The 21,369-nt window shown below is 38.0% G+C and overlaps 4 protein-coding genes and 1 non-coding gene across 5 annotated transcripts in view; 3 read left to right on the top strand and 2 right to left on the bottom strand.

The window, feature by feature from the left end:
- LOC122072795 (protein RER1A-like) overlaps positions 1-1,314 on the top strand; it is a 9,695-nt gene extending 8,381 nt beyond the window's left edge. The window contains exons 2-3 of the mRNA XM_042637205.1: positions 624-804; positions 893-1,314. Of these exons, the coding sequence (XP_042493139.1) occupies positions 624-804; positions 893-949 (238 nt within the window). The 3' untranslated portion in view covers positions 950-1,314. The remainder of the gene's footprint in view (positions 1-623; positions 805-892) is intronic.
- A 2,264-nt stretch (positions 1,315-3,578) lies between these two features.
- Positions 3,579-5,792, top strand: LOC122073345. The gene is made up of 7 exons (XM_042637920.1): positions 3,579-4,073; positions 4,157-4,210; positions 4,296-4,427; positions 4,549-4,657; positions 4,774-4,815; positions 4,912-4,968; positions 5,050-5,792. The coding sequence occupies exons 1-7, from the start codon at positions 3,925-3,927 to the stop codon at positions 5,656-5,658; spliced, it is 1,152 nt and encodes a 383-aa protein (XP_042493854.1). The 5' UTR covers positions 3,579-3,924; the 3' UTR covers positions 5,659-5,792.
- A 3,043-nt stretch (positions 5,793-8,835) lies between these two features.
- Positions 8,836-8,908, top strand: TRNAK-UUU. Its single transcript has one exon. It is a non-coding gene; the product is annotated as a tRNA-Lys (tRNA).
- A 1,064-nt stretch (positions 8,909-9,972) lies between these two features.
- On the bottom strand, positions 9,973-12,249 carry LOC122073750 (UPF0481 protein At3g47200-like). The gene has a single exon (XM_042638376.1). The coding sequence runs from the start codon at positions 12,040-12,042 to the stop codon at positions 10,396-10,398; it is 1,647 nt and encodes a 548-aa protein (XP_042494310.1). The 5' UTR covers positions 12,043-12,249; the 3' UTR covers positions 9,973-10,395.
- A 3,004-nt stretch (positions 12,250-15,253) lies between these two features.
- Positions 15,254-18,374, bottom strand: LOC122073751 (cysteine proteinase RD21A-like). The gene is made up of 5 exons (XM_042638377.1): positions 17,831-18,374; positions 17,002-17,237; positions 16,754-16,894; positions 15,734-16,186; positions 15,254-15,645 (listed from the first exon to the last, which is right to left on the bottom strand). The coding sequence occupies exons 1-5, from the start codon at positions 18,315-18,317 to the stop codon at positions 15,544-15,546; spliced, it is 1,419 nt and encodes a 472-aa protein (XP_042494311.1). The 5' UTR covers positions 18,318-18,374; the 3' UTR covers positions 15,254-15,543.
- Positions 18,375-21,369: the final 2,995 nt, after the last annotated feature.

A 21,369-nucleotide genomic window follows, 5' to 3' on the forward strand; every position in this document is an offset into this window, starting at 1 on the left:
CCTCCCCCCTCCCTCTCCCCCTGCCCACCATAAAAAAAAAAAATACAAATCTATCTTAAGGCAGTGTTTGGTTGTCAGGGAACGCTGGGCTGCCGGGGTGGGAAGAAAAAACGGTGGGGAAATCTAACAGGTTTTCTGGTGAGCAGTGAAATCCAAAGCACTTGGACTGTGTGGTATTGGGAAACTGTTATCTCCAGGTTTTCCCAGTGAAAGTGGACTGTGACTCATCAAACCTTACCCTTCAAATATGTGGTCTAACTATTTTCCACTAGTCACAACTTCCTGAGGCCACCCAGACTACCGTAGGCTGGGTTTATCTTTGCTTTTACTATCCCCACATGTGGAGCTCACATGATGCATTAGTTTCTGCATTTCTCTGAATGTTCAAACATAGACTTGATGGTTTCTTCTGGTTCTTGTGATGTTGTCACTGCTTTTGTGGTAAATTTGATTTTTTTGCTCTCGTTCAATATTTCTATATTATCTGTTATGTTTGATAAAGAAAGAAGTTAATCAATTTATTTTCTTTATCGTTTGTTACATTGCACCATGCAATGTATTAAGAACAAGCTGATCAGTTTTTAGGCCTGGTTTGATCAATTTGATGTCTTTCCATGTTGCAGGTATTCCATAACAAAAGCCTTCTGCATTGCTTTTGTGATGACATTTTTCAGCGTGTTTGATGTGCCCGTGTTTTGGCCGGTACTACTTTTCTACTGGTTTATGCTGTTCACCCTCACGATGAAGAGACAGATACTGCACATGATCAAATACAGATATGTTCCCTTCACATCTGGCAAGCAGGTATGCTTAGGCCTCTGACAGTCATGATTTTTTTTCCCCCAGCATCTTTGTTTCTTTTTGTTACATTATGCCTGTCCATCTCTTTCAGCGCTACACTGGAAGGAGAGCAGCTTCAACTGATGATCTGAGCCTTCCTAAAGATTGAAACTTCTGGTGGGTCGAACCATTGGATGTGGATAATAACCTATGCACAGTTGACGACTTTGTTGTTTATGAAATTTCTTCTAACAGCTGGAGCTCTGTGGGAATCATAGGAGCAGCAACAGCTGCCTGTAAATCTTTCTTTTTGCTGCATGTGAAATTTTTGGGATTATTGTCAGGTAAGCACCGAAAAGTCTAGCCAAATATGCAGGCTATGGGGGACATAGTTGCTCCTATCTGCCCTTGCTGCAAGAGATTTTGGAATGCATTGCATTGGAATGGATTATACTATACTACCTTAGGAGCATCAAAAACAAAGAATGCTATCTGAATGATACTTTGCAATGATATATGGAATTTACTGATGAATATGTTGAGGGTTGTTGGCAGTAGTCACTGTATCGTTTTTTTCTTTTAGTTTTTAGGGCTGTTGCCAGTAGTCCCTTTTATTTTCCAATGAGTCATGAGGTGCAGTATTGATTCTTGTCCACTCTTTTTTTGGCTTTTGGGTTGTTATCCTAGCTCCTAGGTGTGAGCAGTGCTTCTAAGGCCAAATGCGTTTTTTGGTAATAATTCCACTCTATGAGAGTGATTCTGAGATGCAAGTGATTTTTTTTTTCTGATCCCGCTTTGTGAGAGTGATCTGTGGGAGTAGAGTGGTGTTTGGTAAAATGTTGGAAGTGATTCTGGAATAGAAAATAAAATCAGAATCAACGTTTCGAAGGTATTTTATAGAATCACTTCTGACACTGTTCAAAGGGTATTACACTTTGAGTTGGGTTCGGATGGTGGGATACTGGGATGTGTCACTGTTCTGTCATTTAGAGGTATCTGCGACTGGGAAGGGCTCCTCTACTACGCACAAGAGGCGGCAACTTAGATCCAACCCTTAGAGTGCCTTGAAGTGCACACCCATGTGTTGGATGCCATGACGAGGTGTTTCACGGCGTTGGATCTGAGCTGCCACCTCCTGTGCACAAGAGACGAGCCAGATCCAACGCAACCTCATGGGTTGTTTGATGGCGTGCATCTCCTATTGCCCATAAAGTATTGGATTAAGGTAAATTTTGCATCTAGGGTACCTTGGTGTTCACAGTTTTGAATAATTTATGCAAAAACCCTAAGTTACAGGCTATTTCCATATCCTCTCTTTTTAACAGCAGTCAGGACTCAAGAGACCCAGGAATCAAAATGCTCTTCTCAAGTTTTTGATTGCAAACTTTTTTTTTTTTCTGGAAGGCCTAAGAATTTCAAAAGAAAATAAAATGGGAATGGTTCCCCACTATGCCACTGTATTATAGTCATATTTTTGCATGGGTCCTTTTATTTATTGTTTTCTCTCTTCTATCTCTATCATGTGAATTATATTATTGTCTGCAGATTATATTTATATTATTCTCTGCGTTGTTATTGGCTTGGTGTGAAAGATTTCTCCCATTGCATTGTGGGGAACCCTTGAGAAAAAAAGAAAGACAGAGAGGAATGGGAGATTAAAGAAGAATTTCGTCTTACCTTAAGATGTATATCTAATCAATCTTGTGGTTTGATTTTAGCCAAGTGATTACAATTTCCATTGATAAATTGAAATAAAATAAAGTAAAGAAATAATTTTCTATGCAAAGTTTTTTTTTTTTTTTTTTTTTTAAATGAGAAAAGAGAAATTGATTAACTAAAACTGTTTAAATACATCCACTGAAGTTCTAATGTTATGAATTTTAGTTTTCTTGTGCTTAACAAGGTAAGCCAAACAATTGAACGAAAGTACACATTCTCGTTAATAGAGTTTTTGCTTAGTAAATCTTTTTTTTTTTGGTCCTTATGAAATGAAAGAAATTTAATATTAAAAAAAGTATGTAAGATCTATGTTAGCGTTAGAGATATCAAGGTTAGATTGCTTGTTCATGGCCATAGAAATCAATAAGGGTGTATCAGTTTTGGCTTTTTATTGGTTGGTCTTCGTCGATTTATCATGTAAATATATTCAAAAGTATAAAGGAAGTGTATTTTTATTTGTATTTTCTGGAATTTGGGTTGCTATCTGTTTTAATCCAGTTTTTTAAGTTTGATTCAGTATCTTTTCGAATTTCATGTGGTTTGGTTTGGTTTTGATCTCACAAAATCCCAACTTAAATCATGATCAAATAAGCTCATATATGTTTTGATTCGGGCTAGGTTTTTTTTTCCTCGCTTCACCTTTATTCTCTTCACTGATACCAAATGAACAATAAGAACTGTTGACTAGAGAATTTGATTAGTGTGTTTATTTTATTCTTATTCAACTGAGTAAAGGGGCCATGGGACCAATGGAGCTTTAATTTACCCATAAAATTAATAATATAAATCGAAGGAAAATAGATCCTTGTCAATCTAGGTGCAGCCTACACGGCTACACCCAAACACAAGAGTATGCAAAAAAAGGGCCTATGCCGTGAAATGGGAAAATCCCACCTCATGTTGATGCACTTGTGTATGCTTTCATTGGTCCTATACTGGTGTGAGGACCATGCAATTATCTTCTGTCAAGTATACGCAAAACTAATAAAGCAGATAAATCAACTCTATGAATAATTCAAAATCCAAACCGACGGCTGAAATAATACCTGTCTGCTGCCAGCCGTTCACGTTTTTCACAAGGCAAATTTGAATGGACAATAGAGAAAACCTCACAACTTGCAAGCAGGAAATAGTGCTTTACAGGCTACTTACCTTACTAGTTCCTACCATGTAAAGGGAAGGCGCCTTTGACTCTCTAGTGCACAAGAAGTCAAGAACTCTGAGTTATATATCAGAAACACAGAAGGAAGTTCAGATTCTCACTTCGGATTAGTTCAGAATTACAGTCTACGGCCTGAGTAATGTCTCCCTCTATGGTGACCGGAACAATAATAAGGATTTGTTTCTTCCAGTAAGAGACAATCCCTTCAAAACCCATAATACAGAGCTACTACCACTCCTCTTCTTCCTCTTCCTCTCCTGACAATGGAAGGTGGGCTTCCCATGATTAACTGTCTCTTACAGCACACACTGAGAAGCTTGTGTTCCTGTTCGGAGTCTTCTTCTACTTCTTCTTCCAAGTGGGTTTACGCAGTCTTCTGGAGGATCCTACCTCGGAATTACCCTCCACCCAAGTAAGAGCCAAAATAGTAGACTCTGATCAGAGCAATAAGCCCGGAAAAAGGTTTCAATTTAAATCACATTGTTTTGTTTGCAGGTGGGATTATGGAGGAGGTGTTCTTGACCGCTCCAAGGGAAATAGGAGGAACTGGTAGAACGATCCCAACCTTAAATTGAAGAATTAGAGACCTATCTATGCTTTTTTTTTGGCTTCATTTCCGTGTTTTAATTTTCAGGATTCTCGTTTGGGAAGATGGGTTCTGTGATTTCTACGAATGTGAAAGAGTGAGAGACGGTTGCAGTAAAGGAAGGTTTGGAGCTGAAGTTTTCTTTAAAATGTCTCATGAAGTTTACAACTATGGAGAAGGGTGAGTATCAGATATTGTGAATATTCATTTCTCCTGGTTTGTCTATTTTTGTTTCTCATGAAGTTGAAAGGGCACAAGCACAAGAATGGAGTTTGAGAAATAACTCTTTTTTTTTTCTTAGATTGGTGGGAAAAGTTGCAGCAGACAACAGTCACAAATGGGTATTTAAGGAAACCCCACATGGGAACGATTCCAACTTCATTTCTTCCTGGAGTGGATCAATGGAACCTGTAAGAACCATTAAAAGTCCTCTTCTTTTAGCTGAACAAAAAAACATTAAAAAATAAAAGAAACTCTTTTTTACCTTTTTTTACTGAAAATCCTGTTTCCTTTTCAAATCAAACAGCAACCTAAGCAATGGGAAGCTCAGTTCAGTTCAGGCATTCAGGTAGGCTGACCCAGACAAGAATTGTTTTTTACTCCTAAATCCTAATTTCTGCTTAGCTATTGAAGTCTGAAGAGGTTATTTCCTTTTTCTTCCCAGACCATAGCAATCATTTCCGTTAGAGAAGGCATTGTTCAACTGGGTTCACTAGATAAGGTGCTCCTCCCTTCTTCTTCTTCTTCTTCTTCTTCTTCCTCTCTGTTTCTCTCTCTACTGATGGATGTTCTGTTACTTCAGATCTTTGAAGATCTCAATCTGGTGATCAGTATACAGAGGAAGTTCAGCTATCTCCAAAGCATACCCGGCGTATTAGGAATGCAGAGACCTTATCTACCAGTCCAAAAATATCCAGACACCTCAAAACATAATACCCAGATGATCGAGACCAAACAAACTGCTTTGTTGATCGACGACAAGCATATGGGAATTGGTGGGAAGAGATGCTATGGCGAGAGATTGGAAGAATTGCCGATCAAATCCATCAATTTGGGCTGGAATAGCCCTCAAACGAGCATTGGAGGACCCTTTTGGTCAAACCCACCACTTTTACCCTTCATGTCCCGGAGTCTAGGAGCTCTGTTATCTAAACTACCCTCAGTGGTTCCCCCACATAACGCCATGAATGCTCCTGATAGAACTCCAGATAACAGTACAATAATTCAGAGAACAGTGAATAATGAAGGTCGGCAGGGCGAAATTCCTGAGATTAAGGTCGAGGCCCGCCGTATGGATCTTTCTAAAGAAGAAAAACCCAGAACCCAAAAACTGAAATCAAGCTGGGAAGATCAAGAGGAGAGGTGCATCTTTGATACTCAGCAGGAAGATGGTTTAAGCTCAATTAATTAGTCATTTATAATATTGGATAATAGAGTAGAATTAATGGATTATGCCCAAGAATTGTGTGCCATATTCCTATTAAAATTTGTGTTTTCTTTCTCTGTAATTCTCTGGAGTTCTTAAAACAAAGAAATTTGGATCAAGTAAGGAGTACAGACAAGCATTTTCTCTATTTCATTTTTGTGTATTATACACAAAAGCGATTGAGTGAGAGACCTCATATGGTCCCTCCTGCATCTATTATTGATGCTTCTGTGTGTCTCTTATTGCTTCTTATCAAACAAAGTAGGTTCTGCCTCTTCCAACAGCATTCTGTCCTTCCAACAACTTATATCTAACACCTATGCAAGATCAAAATGTCCATAAAAATGGAATCTTTGGTTGGATTTTTAAAAGATTTTCTTAGCATCCTTATTTCTCTTCAGGAATTTAATCTTGCCTTTTGGTCGGGTGGATGAGAATGAGACTTGAGAGAGGGACCATTCCATCCAGCCTAGTGATGTGATGTGATGTGATGTATTCATAACTTTGGTTTGCTTGGCCTGGGGGAGGAACTTGAGTAGAAGTCTGCCTCTTATGAGAAGTGTCCTCATAACCTTGGTTCAAAATTTTGGTATCGTATCAAGATATGTATCAATATCACCGGAGCCCAATAATACGTTACTGATCATATGGATCGGCCAAATAATGGATCAGGTCAGAACCTGATCTGCATTGGCATCGTATTGATATCAGAGCAATACGGGCACAGATACTGATACTTATAACTATGCTCATAACACATAAATTTGTTCCAAACCCTCTTTAATGTCTTATTTTTTTAGAACATAATCAGAGCTAAATATAAAAAGAGCAATCGTTTTCTGTCCATTTCTGTCTAACCCAATGCTTCAACATAATAAATACTACTCAATGAATGTATATGTTGCATTGATTTAGTTTTAGAATTCCCCTTTAGCATAGATAACATAATGTATATTGGTGCATGTATTAATGTTTTACAAAATTAATATTTAAGGCTGTGTTCGATATGCTTTCCAGAATAGATTCTGGTGTAGAATGCATTCTGAAACCTGGCTCTTCTCTACTTTCTCTCTTCAGAATGCGTTTTAGACCTAGAATCTATTCTGAGAATACATACTAAACACAGCCTTAAATACATGTATATAGCTATAAACTTACAAAGTACTAAGAGTTATACATCTGCAGTATACTTGAATTTTCTAACTATACACTCAGTAGAAATTTGTCCCAAATTAATGCCATTCATTCTTGTCGGAAATTGATGATCTTGATTCCAAAGTCAAGCTTGATTTGCCACCGAATCATCGCAGTTTAAGGATCAGATGCATCAATTTTATCTTGCTTAACATGTTATCCACACTTCCTAAGATTTACTTTACATACCCTGTTTACCAGTGTTTGCAATAGTACTTGGCCTTATCTCTTCCTTTTTTTTTTTTTTTTGGGTAGAATACAACTTGGCCTTATCATGGTCACAGACAATGAACCCAACATAGAAACCAACATCTCCCAAGGGAGTAATTTTTCAGTATATATATGGCCTCTGTCAATATTGTAGTTTCATGTATTCTTGGCATTGTCTGTCTGTCTGTATTAATTATATCACTTCCTCTGGTCTAGGGTTATCATCCACCTATCTTTCCTGTTGTTTCACTTCAAGAGCCTTCCCTCTCTTCTGTGTATCTAATGTGGTATTCAAGCAGAACCATGCTTTAATGGAGGTGATCAGCAACTCACAAACCAAACAAGATACTATTGCAAAAGGACTGACATAGTAGAACAAAAAAGATGGAGTTCATTCATGTGGGCACAATTGGAATCTTGTTTACATGAGATACAAAAGTCTTCAAAAGGGTTCTGCACAATCTTGTGAGATGCACTGGGGTAGGAAGGACTTTGCCATCTTCTTTCATTTCTGGAATGTAATGGTGGATCATACAAAACAATCGTACTCATTTGGGGAAAGTTTTTTTTCACCCATGGTGAAGGGTTCACCCATAAATCTAACTAAGGTCATTGTTACTTCCTCCCTACATGTTGACGGTCTGATATGCCTTTCAAGGTCCCTGACACCCATCCAAGCACAATGATAACCATTGGTGACTCCTTCACCTTGGCTTAAAGAAAACTCGATCATCCTCATTTACATCCCTATTGGGCAAGTCACCCTTTAAACACTGGTTGCAAGGGTTATAGACCATGGGGAACATAACCCCCATTAAATTTGAAGTTTCTTACCTTAATTTTGACCCATATACCGCTTTCAAGCTAAGGACAAGACCCTTTGCTAGCTTTTTGGCAATGTGACTGCCCTTTTTCCAAATTTCAATCCAGAAGAATTGCTTCACCCCCAAGCCCCAGCAGAGGTGGGGATAGAGCACTGGCATAATGGCATTGGGCATAGGGCTGCTCTCTATCACCACACACACACAGACACACAGAGATGGAGTCATGGACCACTGAGATTGAGACTCCACAACTTTACATACCCACCTACACAATACCATCATGGGTCCTGCCAACTTAATTGATATGATTAAAAAGGCTTCTTGTCCATGGACTTGTAAGCTCACAGTAAGACCAACTGGAAATTAAAGGGAGAAAGTTTTTCACGACACTAGTGTAGGAGGAATCTTTCACGCCACACCAATGGCAACTCAAAGAATGATATCATTCTTATGAGGTCCCCATGGTCAGGACAAGAGAGAGAAAACAATAGAAGAAAACACTAATGAGAGGGCAATAGAAATTAAATTTTGAACTTTTTGAGGTTGGGTTACATATTGAGCTGAGCCTGAGCAAAGAACTTCCCAGCCCAGCCCAAAGTTTCAGTTTACACTAGGTTTCAGAATTGTCAATAAACCCTGTTCAGCCCCAAGGCCCCCAACCTGCTGTGAGTTCAACCCAAAAGCTAATTCTTGCATACATACATTACTGAATTAAGAGTAAAATTACAGTTGCTGATTCTCACTTTTGAAAATAAAAGTTCTTCCACAAAAAGAAATCCCTACTATTATATGATCAATAGAAGTCTTATTCATCAGGAAAAAAGAAAAGTCCATTACAGTATTTTTATTTGAGACTGTTTTTTCATACACTTCTATTAAAAGTAAATATTGTGATAAATGTCTTGCTTATTTTAATATTACACTTTTATCAACAGCCGTCTTAGCTCAGCTGGTAGAGCGCGTGGCTTTTAACCACGTGGTCGTGGGTTCGATTCCCACAGACGGCGGCATAATTTAATTGTTTTTCTGTTTTTTCTTTTTGAATACTCCTAAACATTTTACAACTTTTCCTTGTCCACAATATTAATTGCGTCTTGTAAAGAAGTTATACAATTTTGCTTCTAAAGTTTGGAGTGATCCACAATACTCATTTGCATCTTGTAAGGAGTTGACACATTTTGCTTCTAAAGTTTGAACTCCTACTTTACAGTTTGAGGAATATCCAATGTTTGAAAAACAATAACCCTAGGAATACCATCTAATCCTTTCCATTAACTAGTTTGTTAGATGATGGCACCACTCCTTGTCAAGTTTATGGGTATCAGAATTGATGTTTGTATCTATTGATAGTAACACTGATACTGATACGATATTAATACGGGTTCACTAAAATTGAGCCAATATCAAATGTAATTTTAAAACTATCCACTTTTTTTAATTGATACATTCAATTTGTATTTGTATCAAGCTTAGACGATAGTGTTACGTATTGATTGATACGTAATACTGACACTTAAAAATCATGTCCTTATTGTTGTCTTTCCCTATGGAGAGTACTCGTGGCGCTCTTTCATCCTCACAAGCATGATTTTTTTTTTTAGTAGAGAATAAAGAAATTATTTAGATTAAATATTAAAGAGAGTTTGTGGATCCTGTAACACTCTCCATAGCATTATTCGCTATGACCTTTAGAGCCCTAACCAGATTGTTGTTAGGTTTAACAAAAATAACATGTGTACAAAAGATTAGAAAGTTCTAAAAAAAGCAATAATGTGATCCATGGCCAACAAAAAGAGATATAAAAAAAATTCCAAGTCTTCAAAATCACTCCATGTCTTCAATATCCCATCCTCCTTTTAATCAACATCTATTCAAATCATAGTTAGAGAATCAGTTTTTGATTCTAGTCATCCGAGTTGAGTCAAAAATTTGGAAAGCTTTGTTAAAAGCCATGTAGACTCAGTCAAAGTTAAAATCAATACTCTTTTTTTTTTTCGGGTGGGGGAAAGGGGCTTGAAGTTCACTACTTCACTTCAAGGTTGCAATGATGTAAACTCAAAATTCAATGATATAAGCTCGAAGCTTAAAACATGACTCACCTTCCAAGTTTTGTGAGGGTGAGTCAAGTAAGAAAACTCAATTTTCCCACAATGATTTAAATTGAAATTGACTAACCCTGAATCTTGTTTTGATCTGCTCACTATTTATAGTGATTATTTGAATCAGAATTCAACAAACATCTTATATCAGAATTAAAAAAGAGCAACACGAGACTCCCACTACTACAAGATCTAAAAGTGGCAAATGTACCAGAAGTGACTATTCTTTAAAAAAAAAAAAAATTGTACTACAATGTTGTAAGTTTTTACACCAATAACTCATTCTTGTATGAAATCAAACAAATATCTCATTTTTGTATGAAATCAAAAAATGTCTGTTGCAGACATTGAGAGTATATTAAAAGTGATTTTGATTCAATTCTCTTACTGGGTTTTTACGAATTTGGCCAGTAATAGCCATAGACGCTGTAAAAGGTCTGAGCCAAAGTAAGGAGCAACAAGACAACAGCAGCAACGAAGGAGATAATAGCCCAGGGATTGTTGAAGTAGTTGTGCTTCAAGCTAGCCCGCCATGCGTTCCACCTGTGATTGTAGTATCGATTCACCTGCTCCGACAGCCGGGAGAGGTAGCTGTCATTGATGTCGAACACCACCTCCTGACACAACCTATTGAACAAATCGGCCACCTCTGCATCGCTTCCGAGCCAATGCTCCATGATCTCACAGTAATGGAGGTAACCCACATCCTCCGGCGAGTTTATCAGGTTGTCCATGAAGATCACATACGAGGTTATGTCGTTTGTACAGTCTAGATGGCACTGTTCAAACGCTATCAGGTTCAGGAACAGAGATTTGGTCCCGTCGTGGATCAATAGCCTCGGTATCCACAGTACCCCATTTTCGAATTTGATGTCCCAGAATCGATCGGTCTTCCTCTTCCTGAACTTCACCCCTGCTTCCCTCAGTTCCGTCACGCAATGGATTAATTGTTGCCTCCGCTTGTCTGCCACCCTCACGGTTTGTGATCTCCATCTCATCCAATTCCTTGACGGATGTGGTTCCAGTCCAGGGCCTCTCCGCAGGAGGCTTCGCCGGAAAACGTCCAGGCAGTGGAGGCCGTCTTGGTCTGTTAATGGATCGAAGGGGGTGGTCGGGTGAATCAGCGACGACTCCAGCTTATTCTGATCGCTCTTTTGTAGAGGCTCGTCTGTTGGCGTTAATGGGTCGAAGAATGGGAGTGCGAGTTTGGCCACTAGTCCTTTCTGGTTAGATTCACCCATCTGGAGAACCATGAGGCGATCGAGGATGAAGAGTGGGATTTGATTCTCAAGCATGATCATGTCGCGCTGGATTGAGTGCATCACTCCTCGCATTGCGAAAACAGGATCGTTTCGGGAGTAGCCCAGATGCTTGAAACCCCCGGCAGCGCCTCGGAAGAGCTCGAGCACGAAGCAGCCGTCGAGAACCATCATCTCCACGAATTCGTTACTAGTGAGAGGGATCGGTCCTTCGTAGCAGGCTCGGGCTTTGTCCTCGACCTCCCCGATGGAATCGAGGTAGAGGTTCACGTCTTGATGGGTTCGATTCAGAATCTGATGGAGGGATCGCCACTTGTGACGTTCCATATCTCGGAAACGCTTCCGGCCGTGATGGTAGGGACCCAGGGAAACGATTTGGGGGACGAAGGCCTTGTCGGCCTTATCGGAGTCGTCGCCCACCCGGAGGTACTGTGGGACTCGGTATATGCAGAGCTTGCCCCACGAGGCAGCGTCATGATCTTGACGGGCTTGCTTTAGCTTCTCTTTAATGGAGATCGCCCACTCTGATTCCATCGGATTTGCTTCTTCTCTTTCTTCTTTAACATTTTCTTCGCCACCATTGATTGATATCAAATGCGAATTCGAAAAAGAGGGTTCTTGCAGCGGCAGCCGCTGATTCTCCGGAGGTGGTTGTGGTTCGAATTGGAGGTCGACTGATTGGGTAGAACCAGGTGACTTTGGGATTCCAGCTTCCACGGTTTCCCTCAGTTTGAGAGTGATTAGATACCAACTTAATAGCTCCTTATTAAACACTGCAACCATTTTTCTTATTCTACAGAGGGTTCTTAGGCTTTTTGAAATCAAGTTTCAGTTTTTCTCAGGAGCAAGAGAGAGAGATAGACAGCTACTAGCCATGGCTTTATTTTATAGCCCATCCTGCTCTCTTCTTCTCCTTCACTGTTTCTGAAGGATGAAAATGGCTGTGCACCAACTCTTATTGCTTAGGGTTTGAGCCTAATCCATATGTTTGATTACGGAAACGTGGCTGACCAGAACAAGTTGGAAAGCCGCACATCATAATAATGTTCGTTTCTTCCATTTCGAGGAAGATTTCATCCCTCCAACATAGAGATAATTTTGAAATGAAAGAGGTCCTCCCAGTTCCCTATGGAATTGGAAGCCCCTCCTTGCATGGTTTCAAGAATAGATTGGAATTAACTATGATCGATCTTAATTTTAAGATTAGAAATCATAAAATCATTGTATATTTAGATTTGAGGATCGATTCTAGGGTTCTTGAGACCTTTTTTTTTTAGCTGATTCTGATCCAATTCAGATAAGAATCAGCAAGATCCATTTTGTCCCCAATCCCTTGTTTTAAAACCTTGCTTTCTTGAGAATCTTGATGGAAAGTGAGCTCCTTAAGCACTGATCGATTTGATATTCGATTCTGATTTTTGACACCTTATGTGAGGTAGACAATATGAAAAAATATCAATAGAGATGGTATGTACAATCGATGAGAAAATTATACCTTGTTAAATAGAAATTGATCATTTCATCATAAAAAACGAAGAACGAAGAGCACGCATACGAATGCACAAGGAAAATTTAAGTCCAATTGGATCAATCAATTAATAATAATAAAAGTTCTCAAGATTTTATTATACATAAACTCACTGAATTTTTTCCCATTTTATAATTATCATTTCTTCTATTCTCAGTTCAACATTCCATCCACATCATAAAGAAGGAATATACATGCCATACCAATAGGTGTCTTATAAAATATATCGCTTGGACCCACTTATTCAGAGCAGGAAAAGGAAAATACTGAAAAGAGCTTATAAGAGAGGGAAATTGCATTCAGGCAGCATGGTAATCATTTTTCCATTAAAATATAAGTAGATCACGTGTCATACAAACTAGTTATTCTATTGCTTATTTAAAAATTAAAATATTTTATTGTTTTTAACATGTGGCAGAAAATAGTTTCCTCGGAGATGCATCACGTCTTTGACCATTTTAGAACAATTAATGATGGTCATAGATGAGAGAGTTCCTCCTCACCATGATTTTAGGGAAGACTTAGACCTTTGTTTAAGATGATGGCCTTACAAAGGGTAGAGGATTAATTTCTTTCGCATCTACTTTTATATTGGCAATCGGGTTAGGACCATTGTTAGTGAAAATACGTTTTACCGTATGTTTCTTAAAAATACTTAAAAAAGTAGTAAATGGCAAACATTTTCGTTCTAAACACGTTCAAAACGCGTTTAAACTCATTTACCTTTTTTTGCATTTTTTAAAATTTAATTTGTTGAACATAATGTCTACTTAATTGATCATATTTTTCTCTCCCAAACTCTAATCCATTTGATTCTTTCGTTGACTTGAAACTAACTCAATGACCTATATTTCTCATGATATCACCTTCAACTCAATATCAATATATGGATCCCAAAATTGATATGCAAATTGATGCATTTGGTGAAAAATGTTTTTAAATTGATAACTCCTAACTCAAACTGAACATACATTACTCCAAGAGTGTGTTGACTATTGATAACAATGAACAATATCATAGCCAAACCACATTGCTCAATAAAACTTGAACATGTGTGGTGTATGAATTTAAAATTGATAGTGGATGATATTCAATTATATGTCATAAAACTTATAATGGGACATGAGATATATATGCATTACTGTTGGATACTGTAGTTATTTTGAAAATTAGATGTAAATATTCATGTAATAATTCCTTAATTAATACGAGTATAGTACTGTTTTTTTGTCCCGTTTGTTTAAAATCTACACGTTTAAAACCCGCACCATATGTTTTTCATTTTTTGCAGTTCTCTGTTCAAAATTTGACCACTTATTTGACCGTATTGTTCAAAAAATTTTACTGTTTAAAACCCGTACCATCCATTTCTGTTTTTTTGCCGTTCACGTTTTTGCTAACCGGGGTTAGGACTAGGATTCTACAAATTGATTCCACGACTGATTTCAATCAATCCAGATTACCGGACCAACCAAGATCCCGAATATAGGTTTTTAAACTCTGGGCCAGAACTCAGGGCCCACAGACACAGAGGGAGAGAGGAGAACAAAAAATATTAGATATACGAGGTGGGAATTCAATTTGCAATAATGTGGCTTTCATTTTATTTTATTTTTTATTAAAAAAAAGCAGCAAGTAGGGCTTGTATTAGTTTTCTGATGGAGGAGTGTTTGAATCATGATACATTTTGTGAATAAAACAGCTCTAGTGATGTAAAATATGACTAATTCAACATCTTATCTTTATTTTGAGTGTTCATGTGGGTATGTATACTTTTGGAAAATATGACCAATTCAACATCACATCTCAATTTGGGGTGCTCATGTATGTAACCTATGGATTGTTTATTCTAAATTACAATTGAAAGGCCAAAGCATTGAAGAATTATTTTTACAATCAAGCTTTAAATCCATAGTTCATGCCTATCAAGCCTAAGGGGTCTTTACACTCAAAAGAGTCTGGCGGTGGCCACAGAGTGGCTTCGGTGAAGTTCGTTATAATAACAAATTATAAACATATGTTATGTGATGACATTGATGGTCATGATAGATAATAGATTCAATTCCCTACCGAAGGATCAACTGATTTAAAATGATGTTTTAGGGCTTTAGTGGAGGACTTCCCAATTCTTTCAAGGGAGGATAACCCTCACTTTTGTGTCTGTCACATACAGAGAAGGTGGGAGATATGGTAAAAATTCATCTCTTGAATCAAGCTCCTATTACTTCAATTGTGTTATTCTCGGAAGATGCAGGGGCAACCAAACTCCAGCTTTACCTTATTCAATTGAAACCATATGCTTTCACTTTCAGGTCTATCATGAAGTTTCAATCCAAAACAGAGGTGGAACAGAAAATCACTAATGTGCTCAGAAAGGGAAACAAGGCATTAAAATATTTCCAAAAAAAAAAATACATCAACTACAAAAGATGCCGGGATTAAATTGAAAACCTAAGAGCACAACTATAGCAGAATATAACTGATTTATCAATGGGAAATGAAGGTTTCGACTTACAGAGAACGTAAAGTGCGCGAACAATAATTTGTTCTGAAAAATACGTTATGTACAATAATAATCATGTGAATCGGAACACTTTTAACATCTAACTGCAATCTTAGACCAATATGTTGGTACAATGGCATGTAAGTGGGTGACCATTCCACTGGTGGTCAGCAAGCACAGCAATCCTTCACTGTGCATCTCCTTTCACCATTTAAACTTTCTAGCCCATAACACCCCAACAGCATCTCAACTCTCAAGCACTGCTGCTCTTCCTGCGGCCAGCGGCGCCAAAATTCCAAAAGGGCTTAGCAGCAGTGCGCTTCAATGCCTTGACTCCAAGTGGGTTGCCCTTGCTCTGTTGCAGCATAAGATATAATGTAAGCAAGAAGTTTAAGAGATAATAATCAGTAGCTTAGTAATGAAAAAACTAAGTGCAGCAATACCACTTGGCAAGTCCCCGCATCGATGTTGCAGACGGGGTAATCGGATGGGCAACAGCTGTAGTTGTCTTCACAGCAGGTAGCAGACTCAAGCGGGCAACATCCCCAAGCAAAGCAATAGCTACCATACTGGTACATACAGCAGCAGGTGTTACTCTCAGGACAGGAGTAGTAATTATCGCAAACGGTGGGTGGCTTAATTGGAGAGGGAGGAGAAAGGCCGGGGTTAGGGGGGTTCTGACCCTTCTTGACAGGGTAAGAGGGTTCAATACTAATTCCACACTTGCCGGTAAGGGCAGTTTTCAAATTACGTTCCATCCTGATGTATCCACTCTCACCCCAACTGGAACCCCATGAGTTCTTCACAATCCAGTAGTCAACACCATTATCTGAGCCATAACCAACAGCAGTCACGCCATGATCCAGCTCTGTCCCACACAATCCTGAGAATACACCCTGAAAATAGTGGAAATGAAGATTGAGTTCCAGTAGAAATGCCTACAAATAAATAAATTATTCAATAATGTTTCGATACTGTTATTGTTTGCTCCAAATATCCAGATGATACTCTTGAACTCGCCGTCCTCAATCTGATTCATGAACACATCTTCTCAAAGACACTTGTTTTGTGCTCAGAGGCATAATGGAGGTCGGAAATACACAAAATTTGGAAGAGAATTAAAACAGACACTTCATCATAATGGCTGATCCATATGGATCTTGTAGTCAAGGTCACTACCATGGATTGACGAATAGGTACAAGCGAACAAAAATTGTTGAGTTCCCTATGCGAAACAGAGATCAATCAGATCATCAAACACTGGATTGGGTGCTGTTACTAAACTGTATATGTAAAATTGAAAGAATTAAAATTGTATCATTTCCCTTATTTTCTTTCAATCAAATGGAGCAGTTAACTAGTTGGAATTGGAATTAAAACTGTATTAATCTCATGGCTGCACCTTGAAATTCTCACGCAATATTACTTCAAAATCCAAAAAGAAAAGAGAGATGGGTATTTACGGATTGGTAGAGTTGGAAAGCCCGGCCACCAGCTTCAATGGCAACACTAACGGGTTGATTGGCCACTGCCTTCTGCAATGACTTCTCGTCGTTCGTAGGAACATCTTCGTAGCTATCAATGGTGACAACCTTGGCATTTTTCTGTAGCAACATATGAGAGCAAGAATTAAGAAGCGAATAAAAGAAATTGAACAGTAATGAGGTCGTTACTTGTTTGGATCGTGTTAAATGTCAAAGAAAATACAGACCCGATACGTGTCGCATTGGCCATTGGAAGCTTTGTAAGGGTAATCTTCTTCTGTGTCAATTCCACCATTGTTGATGATGAACTGGAAGGCGTAATCCATCAAACCTCCATTGCATCCCTGGTTGTATGAAGTGTCGCAGTCCACCAGCTCCTGCTCCGACAACGATAACAGATCGCCTGTTACGATCTGGTTTATCCCTTCAATAGCAGCAATCGTCGAAAACGCCCAGCAACTCCCTTCAATTTTCCAATTCATTTCCCATAAATTTTACCAAGTTAGAATCTAATCAAGCGTAAACAGGTCCAGATTCAAGACACTCTGATTCAGTGCTGGACTGAAACAGAACCGGCCAGGCCATGTCGGCCCTACTACATCACCCACCATTAATGCAATGAATCTAGACATGAACAAATAAGTTCACCCCAATTTTAAAGGAATCTAATTGCAATAAAATAGGGATAAAAGATTCCAACGAGGAATCCGTGACCCTATGGACTGTAATCATGATTCCAACAAGAATAAAGGAGTGATTAAAATGTAATCCCAATTTTAATTGCTAAAAATTCAATAAAAATATAAATAGGGTACTATGGTAATTTAAGACAAACCATGGGAAACTGTTTTTCATCTCAGCAAGGAATGGACGAAAGTAAACTAAAGAGGGAAGACCGAGATCAGAACCAGAGAGACGAACACATACGGTTCTTGATTAAATTTCAATTCCAATATAAATTTAAATTTAAATTTTTAAAAAAAAAAAATCTTAATTTTCTCAAGATATCAAAAGAAAATTCATCAGTAGAAGAAAATAATGATGGAAATTACTCACCGCAGCTGCCTTGATCTTTGACGGAAACGACGGCACCTTTATCTCTCCAATCGACGGAGTCCGGCAAGCTATCGCCGGCACGGAAAGCGTAGCGACCGTTCTTACGCCTCGATAATCGACGCTTGGGATCGATCTTGGTACCCAAATACATGGCACGGTACTCTTCGTTGGTGAGATCGGCGAACCTGTTCAGACCTAACTTGTAGGTACGATCCTCGGCGTTTTGCTCATCGATGAACTTGAGGTTATCCTTGAAGATCTCGAACCTCTTCTCTTTCTCTCCTAGGGCGTTGTAATTCTTACCGTGTTTCACCAGCCACGATTCGTACAGAGCCATCACCTCATCATGACTCCTCGAATTCGACTCCTGCTTCTCATCGTAGCTGATGATCGACATATCCAAAGCTGAACAGAAAGTGAAGGAAAGGAACAATAACAGAGCTACCATGGTTGCCATCTTAGAAGAAGAGGAAGATGATGAAACCATTTTTCCCCCCAACACAGAAAAGGAAGTCAGCTACTGCAATAGCTTTATTTCCCTCGAGCGGAAGAAGAGGGAGCTTTATAGAAGGAGAGGGGAATGGTAAAATCGTAAAAAAGGAAGAAGAGAGGCCTCTTTTAATGGACATTGAAAAATAAAAATCAAAGTATCAAACCATGTGGGTTGGATTCTACATTTCGATAGGGTTGGAATTTGGGCAGAAATGAAGAGAACCAACCAAACGCTACCTAGCCAAGGAAAGCCGGAACGGTGGAAATTCTGCCACTCGTAGCCCACCATTGGTAGTGGGCCATGTGTGGGTCCCAAATTAACATTTTTTTTTCAGGCCCAATTCCCCAACTTCACCTTTAACCATGGTTAGCCTTTTCTCTAACCCAGGTTAGATTAACAGTAAGTGAAGTATCTCTTCTTCTCAACGTGCGAATTGTATTTTGCCACGTTGCCGTACCTTTTCATGGATTTGCTAATCCTTTGGCAGCCAAAAGATTTTTTTTTTTTTTCTTCTTTCTTCTATGGGAAGACAAGACATCAATTATTCCCATGGATTTAAATCATGGTAATACTAATGACCATCGCAGGGTCTGAGACAGAACTTGCCCCTGTTTTGCTGGAAAGGTTATTTTTAAGGTTGAAATCTATAATGAGTATATTACAATAGTATAATTTAGTGGTTGCAAACCTTTGACCATTATAGATTTTTTTTTTTTTATGGGAACAAGATAATGGAATTTTTCATTTTGTATCCACGGTTCATTTTTTCTCATTTTTTTTTAATGAACTGAATAAATAAATGTTAAAAACGAGAAATGTTATCATTTTCTAACATTTGAATTTCATTCCAAAATTAAATTTTGACATAAAAACAAAAAATTATGATTTGACATAATACAACATTTCTAAAACAAAATGAAAATGCTTTAAATTATTAGAAATTATTTCCCAAGCTCCTAATGTAAGAGGAATCTCTCACATCCTGCCAATGGATGTATGAGATCTAATATCATCCAGATAATAGAGAGAAAACAACAAGAGAGCTGATTTTTTTTTTCTCTAATAATTAATTTCTTACTATTAAATTCAAATTTTATACGTTAATTAAAAAAAATTATATGCATAAAATTTAAATTAAATTCTCCTTATAAGTAGATAGAAAATCATAGGATCCACTAACATGCAAAAGTTAGAAGACCAAATTAGAGACATTAGCTTGCACCTCCCAAAAAAAATGACAGATAATTAGATGAGACGTGTTGTTAAGTATATGTTCGTGATGATACCACCGGCGCATAATTAAACATTAAATACGTATCTTGTGTAACGATTCAAAACATTTATAAATCCAAATAATAACCATATGCTGATATAAATCATATTTCTAACAATGCCTCGTTGACCCCATGAAATACCACCCATGTAAGGCGGTGGCACTCCATGGTCTGTTGGCCATTGATGTAGTCCATGGTGTTTGCATTAGTATCGGTTGCTAGCGATATTGAAATTGATTCACCGATGAAACTAATCTAATATTGATACCTAAAATACTAAAACCATGTTGTTATCATTGATCTTTTTATAATTAAAAATTGGGAGAGGTTCTTTAAAAGGCAGCATAGCCTTCACGTCAGTGCAAGATCAATGGGAACACTAGTAGAAGTATCAGTAGGGATGGGATTTTCGATTTTCATAAGGAGTGGGTGGTCATTTCGCCTCCCATTGTGTCTAGGCGTAGGGGTCATGTTTCTTTTTAAGTTTATTTTTCATTTAAAATTTGGAAAATGGTTCTATTTTCTGGTTTTGCTGCTAGTCTATTGCCTGTAGGCATTGGGTACTTATAGGTTTAACAGATAATATGTATATGTATCTACTCTCTACAGAACAAATATATATAGGTGTCTCCATACGTATAGATGTGTACTTATAAAAGGTATAAAGCCAAAAATTTTTACGAACCCAGCCTCGACCATGGTCTGGTCCGACTTGACTCAGCTCACGCGTGATTGAAAAAGCACCTTGACAACCCTCACACATGACAACATAGAGAGACTTCACTCTAAGGAACCCTATGTCTCTTAAAGACTAATTTCTATATATATACCTCAATAAACTTCTACAATTTTTCAATGTCGGACTAAACTTAAGCTTACTTGCTTCACATGCAAAAAGAACTCAAAAGAACAAAAGAATATTAGAGGACTTTTTACTTGAGTTTTGAAACTTTAAACTCTAACAACATAGCCTACGCCAACACTTTCTATTTCTACCTTCCTCCTCCCCAAACAAGGGATATAGAAGTCTTTTTATAAGAGGAGGAGAGAGATAGACTCATGGTAACGCTAGTGTAGGGTAAACTCTTGGGTAAAGTTTTTTCTTCTCTTCAAAATTTTAACTCTAAAGCATGGTTGGAAACCAGATTTTAGCTAATCACTTGAATCGATAAAATATGAAACTTGGTTAGGACTCGGGAGTCATGAAGAGTGAAGCCTAGCTTAGATTTAAGAAATGATCAAACCAAGTTTGAGTTGGTCTAAGTACTTATTGACCTGATGTATGTGTCTAACTCATGTAAAACTTGGTATCTTTTTTTTATTTTTTTTCAAACCATATGGTATTCATTAAACTTAAGCTTCGTTTACAACTAAACAAAACCTTAGAATTTTTGTTTATTATCTTTAATATTAATATTTTTTTCTTTTCAATTGTCAAACAATCATAGTCCGATCAGTTCTTCCTCACTCATAGAAGGAGAAGAAGAAAGATATTTCAAAAAACTGGAAAAACAAGCTTGAAATGCAACGTGGTTCTTTCGCCCAAGAACAGAGGGGGAGAAAATTTCCACCATGGTTGATCTTTCTACATGCTCTCCTATTGGTCCCCGCGTTATTGTAGGGGTCATGCTGCCCTTTAGAGAACCCCCTACCTTAAAAAAAAAACGAAAATGACTACCGAAATCAGATTTGACTCATCCGATTTACCAAGTTTTGAAGAAAAAAAAAAGGAATTCAAATTAAAAATATGATTTTTCAACTATGCTTTAAAG

This window comes from Macadamia integrifolia, chromosome 3 (assembly GCF_013358625.1).
Source record: "Macadamia integrifolia cultivar HAES 741 chromosome 3, SCU_Mint_v3, whole genome shotgun sequence".
Lineage (NCBI taxonomy): Eukaryota > Viridiplantae > Streptophyta > Magnoliopsida > Proteales > Proteaceae > Macadamia > Macadamia integrifolia.